General features: G+C 33.7%; 1 protein-coding gene across 2 annotated transcripts; it reads left to right on the top strand.

Moving 5' to 3' along the window:
- Nucleotides 1–6,686, top strand: LOC134711856 (flavin reductase (NADPH)-like). 2 transcript variants are annotated; one of them, XM_063572791.1, is made up of 5 exons: nt 1–46; nt 637–779; nt 2,963–3,170; nt 3,751–3,915; nt 6,433–6,686. In XM_063572791.1, exons 1-5 carry the CDS (start codon nt 13–15, stop codon nt 6,576–6,578), a joined length of 696 nt encoding a protein of 231 aa, XP_063428861.1. In that variant the 5' UTR covers nt 1–12; the 3' UTR covers nt 6,579–6,686. The 2 variants fall into 2 exon arrangements, with proteins under 2 accessions (XP_063428861.1, XP_063428862.1); XM_063572792.1 differs by lacking the exon at nt 1–46 and adding an exon at nt 95–313 and having other exon boundaries at nt 6,433–6,612.
- Nucleotides 6,687–11,160: the final 4,474 nt, after the last annotated feature.

Genomic DNA, 11,160 nt, shown 5'->3' with positions numbered 1-11,160 from the left:
CTACTTTTAGTTATGATGGGGAATATTGGAGATTTATCTACTAACGGTGAGTTCTCTTATTTCTATTACGAAATAAGATTTATATAGTTAATAACTCATGATGTAGGAAGTGAACAAACCAGCTACGTGTCTTGAATCACAGAAACTTTCCATACAGTATGTGATGCTATGTACGTATGTATACATGATTACCAGCGGGCCCAGAATTTTTGAAGAGCGTACTTCCCGATAATTGAAGTTTATTAGGTATATCGTGTAATATTATTTTACGATCAAAGGAGGGGACTGAATCCGCTGCTGAGTTACAAACTGTGTAAGTATAAAGTCTTTACTTTTACCGGTATATCCTGCATTTATTTATCGCAAAATTCTGATATATTCCCATTACAGTGGATAGCATGTCAATTAACGTTAATGATAAATAAAAATAACGATTACGACTGAAAAGCTGATTGTAATTATGTAAATGTATATATGCTTCATAAATCGAATATGCAATAGTCCCAAAGGGGAATAACTAATCTCACATTTGGCGTATATTTTTGAAAGAAGAGAGATAACTCGACTTCCTTTTCATTACTATATTACCTCATCAAATCGATGACAAGTAAAACGTGTGTATATCAATACTGACAGCTACTATGAAGATTGCCGTTCTTGGTGCAACAGGTCCAACTGGATTGCAGTTTGTGTTGGAAGCATTGAAAAATGAGCATGAAATATTTGCTTTGGTGAGAAATCCTGAAGGACTTAGCTCAGTAACGAACGATAAACTAAAGGTATGTAAAATGGTTTAAGCTGCAAGTACATGTGTAATTTTGAGAAGCGATAAGAATTTTATATGAATGGGAATATATCTAACAAAGTTTCAGGTGAGGTCAAACTGGGCAGAGGTCGCATCTTTATATTTAAACTAAGGATGTTCAGTAATTTTTACCTGTTCATATGGGCTATTTTAGGCTGTTAACTTGTAATGTGCAGTTTGTCACATCGCTATTGAACATGTGTTTGTAGTGGAAAGAGATCGTCACCTTGAACAAAAATAACACGGTATATTCAGAATAATTTTAATTGCCCATTATTGTTACAACATAAAAGGTAACAGCTGGTATGGGTTTATTAATAATACAGACTTTTATAGACTGGTTCATTTTGTATTAAAATTTATACGTATATAGCATCATATGATACAAATCAATACCACTGACAGCTTCCATAAACGGTCTTTTATATGATGATGTCCTATATGATGAGTTGTATTATCTTTTAACGAATTTGTCGATTTATCCTTGCCAGAGGCTTCGCCACTGCATTAGCTAGAAACCCCTTTAATGTTTATGATATTGTTTTACAGTATACTTTATATATATAAAGTTTTTTGACGCGAACTATTATAATGCTCGGACACATGGACATCGTGAAACTTTCGTGTAGTACACTTACTACTAACTCTAGTCAATTATAATACTGATCAATACTGGGTTAAGTAAATCGAGCACAATTTGTACTCCCGAGTACTGAGTTCAATGTTATAACTCATAGACAAGGTTAAATATATATAACTGCGTCTTCACAATAATCAAGTTGAACCTTTAATCTGTATCATTATTGACAGAAGAGATAGCTAATTTAAGCGACCAATGGTCATTGTAAATTTTCATCTAGCTTAGTAAATGATTTGCCTTGAAGATAAGTCAACATGTATAGGACCGGTGCGAGACCAATGTTAAATATACAAAGCTTTTTATTTTTTCTAAGAATGTGTTAAAGCAAATATTTTCAGTCAACTTAACTTTTTCAATAACCTACAAGAACAAGTTTTTAAAAAAAAAAGCAATTGTGTTTTAATTTGTTTATCAGTTTTCAATTGAAATACACGTTTTTCACTTGAGTTTTATAAACACAACGTTGTTTCAAAAACATTTTTGTGTTGTGGAAACAACCCGCCCCCTCACATGTTATGTCCAGCCGGTTTCTACTTGTCAAACTCTCAGATATATTTGTGTAAAGCAAAACCCAAAAACAAAATGCCTTTGTCACTGCAACCTGATGAATATAATACATTGATAGAATGGATCAGAAATACGACAGGGCGATGCAATTTGAATAACATGTTCAGAGTCACGTAAGTGAGACAGAATACAAGCAAGGAAGCCGATATATACTGGGGCATTTTTACTGTAGGTATTTGTTTTGAATGTGCATTTTTATGTGGCCACACTACATTATCTGAGGTCATCTTTTACGCCCCATGGCCATATCAATTCAATAATTTGTCAAATATTTAGTTTGAAATGATAAGATTGAAATATACAGTCAATGAATACCACGAGGTACTTCATATCTATCTACATATTTAATATGTATATCTATATCTAATAAAGCTTGAATAAACGTATTTAATGTAATGTTTGATTTTTATTGGTTGATATATATAGCTAGTGTGAATTTTTGCGTTTCATTATGCATGCAACAGATTTCTGTAACTCCGGGATACTATATGAAAAAGGACATTTTATTTAATATACTCTCTCTGCAATGGCTTTCATTTCGCCAAATAAAAAGTATGCTAGTATACCTTTTGCCCTTTAAGTAGATGTGTTATCTATTTAATTGCGGCTGTGGTTTTTTTGCTAGTTTCTTGAAAGAAAAATGGATAACGAATTGAAATTTCGAATGTTTAACTTGAAAATATGTATTCGATATTCAAGATTTTTTTATAGGGGTGTTTGTGGAAAAGACCAATCTTCAGTGATGAGGAGAAATTTCCCTCGTTTATAATGGCACAGCAAAGTTAACATTCTCTGTTTTGTTCTTTCCTCCCGAACATTATATATATGTACCATATATAGCTAGTGCCTAGGTATCAGACAATGAAACGACGCATGTAGACTCACTAAATTAGATTTAACTTGAAACTCAAAGATATAAATACTGACCATGCTTGTTTGTGTTTAACAAGGTGAAAGAAGTGGATATCCTAAAAGAAGATGACTTGGTGGAAACTTTTAAAAACACAGATGCAGTGGTATCATGTCTGGGATGTCGACCAAGTTTTTTAGGATGGTCCCCAATCACATTTTATTTAGACAGCATAAAACCAATTGTAAACGCGATGAGAACGGCAAACAAAAAACGTCTTATTTGTATGTCTGCGTGGGGAACAGTTAGTAAGTATCTAAATACATTGTACTTGTGTGTCCCGTCTTGTAGAATGTATTATGTTTTGTGGTATTCTGGTAACCATTAAAATTACAAGACAAAGTTGTGAACTATAACAGGTCATTGTACATCCTTCAACAATGAGCAAAACTCAAACCATACACTAGGAGTAAGCTTAAAACAATGAATGGAAAATAAATAAAACAGACAGCAAGTATCGCCAACCAATGAATTTTATGTTCTTGCCTTATGGCAGATATTGGAGTTTGATATGTTGTAAGCACCCGTTGGAAAAAGCTTGACTGGTAAATTGGTATTCAGGAAAAAGAGACAAAAACTTTTTATAGAACTAGTGACAGAAAGACTACAGGCACAAACTACTGATGTAGTAATTTACCATGACGTAGTGGGTTAATCATATGTATGCGTTATCATGGTTATAATGTGATAAAAATCAGATGTCATGCACATATAACGGGTTTGAATTATATTGTATGTTTCAATGCAAGCTTGCCATGTTGAAATTTTGTCCAATGAACACAACATTCTTGTATTACTTTTTTTTATATTTTATTTATAATTTTCAAGGTACTCCTGAAGAACCAAGAATAATAAAATACTTTTTGAGACCTATTTTTCTGTCAAGTACCTTGAAAAGTATGTCAGAGATGGAAGATTTCTTGAAAGAGTCTTGTTCGGATATAGACTACACCGTCGTGCGACCACCTGGGCTTACTAACGACCCTACTTCAGGTAAATACAAATACAAAGATAATATTGAAACTTTAAGGGTCTAGAATAGTATATTATGCCACCGAAAGCTGCATGTTTTAGTTCAGTCTAGATGGCAGACTGGTCTAGAGAGCTGGACATAGTTCAAACGGTGTTATCTCGATATCCAAATAGCTTGAGTTTGAATACCGTCGAGGAAAAAAAAATCTGCAAAGGAGTAGGTCCGGTAAGGACCGATTTTGGCCTTAAATTTCAGGTTCATCTGACGAAAGGTGTCAATTTCATTCGAATCAATTAGTTTATGCAAAAGATTTTAACTGATTTTGTCATTAAAAACGACCCGATTCAAGCTCAAATATAAAAAATCTACCAAATATGCCGAAAAATGTCACTTTTCAGATGGTTTTCGTCCAAAATGAAAGTGGCCGAATCCGTGTTCATCCTCAATCTTTATATATGTTATGCATTATCATAAAATACAACTTGCATTTAAATATTAAAAATGAACAAGAATGCGACCACTTTCGTTTCACACGAAAACCGTCTAAAAATAACTAAAATGCTAGATTTGTTAAGATTTCAGTAATTTAGCCTGACTTAATGGGGCTAGTACCTAATATTTGTGCATTGTAATGTAAAAAACAGCCCATATTTATGTAGCAGAAGCATTCTACTGTACAACTTAAAACTGCTATATTTGGGGCCAAAAAGGGGTCTTACTGGACCTACTCCTTTGCAGATTTAACATTGTTGTGCTGATATTAAGAGTAGATATGAATATATATTTGCTTACATGGATATGTAACAAAGCAACTGGTATCACATTTAATGTGGCATATGAAACATTTCAGATATTTCGCTTAACATTTTGCCTTAATATATAAAAAAGAACATGTGGTATGATTGCCAATGAGACAACTGTCCACAAGAGACGAAAATGACACAGACATGAACAACTATAGATCACCATATGGTCTCCAACAATGAGCAAAGCCCATACCGCATAGTCAGCTATAAAAGGCCCCGATAAGACAATGTTAAACAATTCAAACGAGAAAACTAACGGCCTTATTTATGTAAAAAAAAAAGAACGAAAATCAAATATGTAACACGTAAACAAAAGGAGAACCACTGAATTACAGGCTCCTGACTTGGGGCAGGCACATACTTAAATAATGTGGCCGGGTTAAACATGTTAGCGGGATCCCAACTCTCCCCCTAACCTGGGACAGTGGTATAACAGTACAACATAAGATCGAACTATGAAAATCAGTTGAAAAAGGCTCAACTCATCAGATGAACAAAAATACAAGTGAACGTGGCCGTTAAAATTGTTTTCATTCAGAAATTCTGCGTTGTACTCTTTTGTAACATTTAATTGTAAGGAAATTTCTAAGTTGTACCTCATGTGTTTGTGATATTGGATGTTATACATCCGGATGTAAGAGGAGACTAAAACATGATATTGGTTATTTTAGTTGAAAAAAACTTCGTTCTGTATGCCTCGTTCACACGTGCATTTCATTCGAATTGAAAATCGAATCGAATGCGAATCAAAATCACTAATCGCGTTCACACACATTCGAATTTTCCAATTCGCATAAGAAGCACATTTTGTTAATACGAATTAAAAGTTAATTTGTATAAATTTCCTGTTTACAAAACTTGAAAAAATGAGCGTCCCTGATAAGTCTCATGTAGACGACACGCGCGTCAGGCGTACTAAATTACAATCCTGGTTCCTTTGATAACTATTTACACCACTCGGTCGATGACACTGCAGGTGGACGTTTCGTCCACGAGGGTATGACCACCTAGTAGTCAGCAATTCGGTGTTGACATGAATATCAATAATGTGGTCATTTTTATAAATTTCCTGGTTACCAAACTTTAAATTTATCGAAAAACTAAGGATTTTCTTATCCCAGGCATAGATAAAGCGTATTTGGCACAACTTTTTGGAATTTTGAATTCTCAATACTCTTGTACTATGTACTTGTTTTACTTTATGATTAATTTGATATGAGCGTCATTGATGAGTCTCATGAAGATAAAACGCGCGTCTGACGTACTTTTATAATCCTGGTATTTTTTGATAATTATTAGCGTCGTTTGGACAGTAAAGCGAAATTGACGCGTGTTGCAATTCGAATTAGAATTGACTAGGACGTATTTAACGTTTCGAATGCGAATTAGAATTGACCGTAGGACGTATTAAACGTTTCGAATGTGAATTAAATAATTAAGTGACGACATCAAAAGATCGATGTAGGATAAAGAACTTAAATCAAATAGTTTGGGGTGGGGGTTAAGTTCTGCAAGTTTGGTATATTTAAAATCGATTTTTACATATATCCCTATTAGTAAATCAATTTTTCCCCAATTTAGGTTAAGAGGGGGTGTGGGGATCAGTGAAAAAAACTATTGAATTGAGTTTTGTTATCCTACATTGAACTTTTGATGTTGTCTCTAAGAAGTGATCATTTAAAATGATGAAAGTGTGTCAGACTAAACATGTACATTTTCCACTTTTTATAGGAAAAGAAATAAAAGCAGAAGAGGGACAATGCATTCCTGATATTGTTGGAAGAATATCTCGGCGTGACGTTGCAAAGTTTATGTTGGAATGTGCTATCAGCCACGACTGGAACAAGAAATGTGTTGCTATAGGACTTGAAACGTAAAGAAGACAATACCAAAATTACTTCTTTCATTTATTTATTTATTTTTTCATTGTTGTAAAGAATGCTATGATGATATATAAATCTGTATCTATTATTATTTTAATCAAATCAATTGAAAAGGATATAAACAAATGACTGTCTCTGTGCACAAAAAATGACATAACAAAAAATCGAACTCTTAGGAAAATTCAAAACGGAATCTTCATAAACAATGACAACATCACAATTTCAAAAAGATGAAACGTATGAATAAAACTGTCACCAACCTGACATCATGTAGAAAGGGTGTTTTAAACCTGGTGTTATAGCTAACTAAACCTCTAACTTGTATGACAGTCGTTTGAATTTTATTATATTATATTGACAACAATGTGTGATCAAAATAGATAGACATAGTTAATTTAATTTCGATAAACCTGTAAAAACAGGGGTACAGCGGTCAATATTGTGTTATAATTTTAATCACTATAAAGCAAACAAATAAGCCAACAAAGAAAAACAAAAAGGTCTAAACACGAAGCACACGAACAAAACCGAATAGAAAGACCAGAATACAAAAAAACTGCTATCAGGTATCGATCCTTGTCAAATGAATATTATATATACGAAAAAGAGGAAATAGTAAACTTGCACGGACAAATAAAACACCCACTATACACTTAATAAAGATGACAAACAACGACAGTACCTAGAATCCATACGTCAAGACCATCGTGTATTATAATGCAACAACGTTTGTAACGTTCATTTTGATTGGATAACGTCACTTTCTTACATGGCATCAATTGACAATTGATGCTATGGGACGTACGCGCAAGCGCAGACGGCATATGACAGATTTTAAATACATGTTTTAACGTTGTTTTCTGTCAGTTTCATTAGAATGGAGATAACAATATTGTGTTTTAAGCTCCGACGGCATCAATTGGGGATTTGATGTTCGCAAATACCCGTTTACTGTCTCCGCTAACGCGTCGCCAGTAAACTTAATTTGCGACCATCAAATCCCCAATTGATGCCGTCGGAGCTTAAAGTACAATACAGTTATCTCCTAATTTTATAATGATACCAAATCCTTGTTGATATCTTCCGATGCAATTTTTTAGCTCACCTGGCCCGAAGGGCCAAGTGAGCTTTTCCCATCACTTTGCGTCCGGCGTCCGTCGTCCGTCGTCCGTCGTCCGTCGTCGTTGTTAACTTTTACAAAAATCTTCTCCTCTGAAACTACTGGGCCAAATTAAACCAAACTTGGCCACAATCATCATTGGGGTATTTAGTTTAAAAAATGTGTGGCGTGACCCGGTCAACCAACCATGATGGCCGCCACGGCTAAAAATAGAACATAGGGGTAAAATGCAGTTTTTGGCTTATAACTCAAAAACCAAAGCATTGAGAGGAAATCTGACATGGGGTAAAAATGTTTATCAGGTCAAGATCTATATGCCCTGAAATTTTCAGTTGAATCGGTCAACCCATTGTTGGGTTGCTGCCCCTGAATTGGTAATTTTGTGGAAATTTTGCAGTTTTTGGTTATTATCTTGAATATTATTATAGATAGAGATAAACTGTAAACAGCAATAATGTTTAGCAAAGTAGGATTTACAAATAAGTCAACATGACCGAAATGGTCAGTTGACCTGTTTAGGAGTTATTGCCCTTTATAGTCAATTTTTAACCATTTTTCGTAAATCTTAGTTATCTTTTACAAAAATCTTCTCCTCTGAAACTACTGGGCCAAATTAATCCAGACTTGGCAATAATCATCTTTGGGGTATCTAGTTTTAAAAATGTGTCCGGTGACCCGACTATCAAATCAAGATGGCCGCCACAGCTAAAAATAGAACATAGGGGTAAAATGCAGTTTTTGGCTTATAACTCAAAAACCAAAGCATTTAGAGCAAATCCAACACGAGGTAAAAATTTTAATCAGATCAAGATCTATCTGCCCTATAATTTTCAGATGAATCTGACAACCCATTGTTGGGATGCTGCCCCTGAATCGGTAATCTTAAGGAAATTTTGCTGTTTTTGGTTATTATCTTAAATTTTATTATAGATAGAGATATACTGTAAACAGCAATTATGTTCAGCAAAGTAAGATTTACAAATAAGTCAACATGACCGAAATGGTCAATTGACCCCCTAAGGAGTTATTGTCCTTTATAGTCAATTTTTAACAATTTTCATAAAATTTGTAAATTTTCATTAACATTTTCCACTGAAACTACTGGGCCAAGTTCATTATAGATAGAGATAAATGTAAGCAGCAAGACTAGTAAAGTAAGATTTACAAACACATCACTATCACCAAAACACAATTTTGTGATGAATCCATCTGCTTCCTTTGTTTAATATTCACATAGACCAAGGTGAGCGACACAGGCTCTTTGGAGCCTCTAGTTTTAGAAGAAGGACGAAACGTTTTTTGACATTCCTCTGTTTCATATAGGGTAATTTAAGTAAAATGCCATATGCAGAAAATTATATTGTTTGTCTTAAAGCATTAAATATGAACCAATTTAACATAACACAAGTTTTGAAAAGAATTTAAAAAACAATGTCGAAAGAGGAGTCCTTATTGTACAAAACAGACAGTACAAATTTGTCAATTTTGGTCCGAAAAGTGGACTGCTGCCAAAAAAAGAGAAGTGATGACCTAATATTAAATAACAAATACATGACACACGAATCAGCGACAAGCACTCGAGTCTGAATGACAGACTTGGGGTGTAACACACTAAGAAGAGGTGGGTTTAACATGTTTGTGAGCGACCAACCATCCCTCTTTATTGAAAGTGATGTAAGAGAACAACACAAGAACACATTTTAAAAGTCATTTGCAAAATTGATAGATTAGTATGAAGCAACAAAAAAAACCAAACACCATCAAACAATAAAACTAGATATAACAGCGATCGCAGTATTTAAAGCTTTTCTACCATACTCAATTATCAATTCGTGAGTACGAATCTAAAAGATAATTGAAACTAAAACCGAGGAAAACACATCAACTATAAGAGGACACGAACTGTAAGATAACAACTGGCATTTTTTTATGTGTAACATTGTCGATTTTTTTTATTGCACTTAAGTGTCTGTTGTTTCGTTGTTTTCCTCTCAAAGTTGATATGTTTCCCTCGGCTTTTAAGCGATTAATAAGTTCACTACCAGTAGATATCTTTCCTTAATGATTGTACAAACAAATTAAAGACTAAACTACAGTGTTAAATGGATATACTTTAAAATGAGATTATACCAAAGACCTATGAGTTTGAATTGATCGTATCTAAATTTACTGGCTCTACAAACAAAATCCTCGTAAGAATTAGGAATGAAGGCCTTTAAAAAGTACTAATTGTCCATTTCTGTTTGTTTTACGTGTTGCTTGAAGTAACGTTTGATAAGAAACCATCAAACAAAGTTTTGCTCATTGGCGTAGACTTGTGTGATCTACACTACATACATTGATACTTAAAGGGCGAATAGAAATTTTGCGACATCTGCTTATTTTGATTTTTGATTTTGATAGTTACTCCGCATGGAAAACTAAAGGAAAACGGAAATAAATCGCACCAATATGACCTTAATTTTTGTCTCTCCGAAATAACAATTAACAAAATAACAATTAAAAAAAATAATCAACATGAAGAAGAATAGGTACCACCGAACTTCTTAACCAAATCTTTTCATTCATGAAAGAATTGGGTAGACTTTTTGATCAATTAAGGAATGACTGTAATATTTTTTCTGTCTATGAGGAAATAAAATAAAAAAATAAATGCACACTGAATATCGCGAATAGCGGGTTATTTTACAGTGCGCGCCACATTTTTTTTCTCGAATAGACAGAAACATACTGCAGTCATTTCTTATAATGAAATTCTTAATTCCATTTTAAACAGTAGAAAGCAATGAAAAAACTTTGATGACGTCATGGTCACATGACTAAATTATGTCTATGGGCTGATTACAAAATAACGTCAGCCAATCAAAGACTCGCTACATCCAAAATTAAATTATTTTTGAAAACGAAATACCTGACGTAATCAATTGCCTGTTATATGAAATAACGTTCATCGAAATTTAAAACGCGACTTAAGACATCGACAAAGCAAACAAGTTGTATAATATAAACACTGTAAAAGGTACTTTTAAGGAACACCATCGTCCCAAAATTGTTAAAATTATTAATAAGGAAAAAAAATGTCTTATTTGTTCCAAATTCTTGCATATATATTCCTTTGAAAAAAATAAATATCAAAATCTAGAACAATATAAAAAAGAAGATGTTGTATGGTTGTCAATGAGACAACTATCCACTAGAGACCAAAATGACATTGACATTAACACACATATAGGTCACCGTACGGCCTTTAACAATGAGCAAAGTCCACAACGACAAATCTGCTCTATAAGGCCCCGATATGACAATGTAAAACAATTCAAACGAGAAAACTGATGGCCTTATTTGTATTAAAAATTAACTTAAAACAAATGTGTTACACATAAACAAACGACAACCACTGAAGTACAGGCTCCTGGCTTGGGACAGGCGCATATATAAATAATTTGGCGGGGTTAA

This window comes from Mytilus trossulus, chromosome 3 (assembly GCF_036588685.1).
Source record: "Mytilus trossulus isolate FHL-02 chromosome 3, PNRI_Mtr1.1.1.hap1, whole genome shotgun sequence".
NCBI lineage: Eukaryota > Metazoa > Mollusca > Bivalvia > Mytilida > Mytilidae > Mytilus > Mytilus trossulus.
Note: the sequence above shows the minus strand (reverse complement) of the source record. Positions and strands in the feature narration are given on the sequence as shown.

Excerpts from the sequence above, each read along its gene's own strand:
- LOC134711856 (XM_063572791.1), top strand. The coding sequence starts at position 13 with ATGATGGGGAATATTGGAGATTTATCTACTAACG. Across the intron at positions 47-636 it reads TGGAGATTTATCTACTAACG|CTACTATGAAGATTGCCGTT; the intron begins GTGAGTTCTCTT and ends CAATACTGACAG. Across the intron at positions 3,171-3,750 it reads GTCTGCGTGGGGAACAGTTA|GTACTCCTGAAGAACCAAGA; the intron begins GTAAGTATCTAA and ends ATAATTTTCAAG.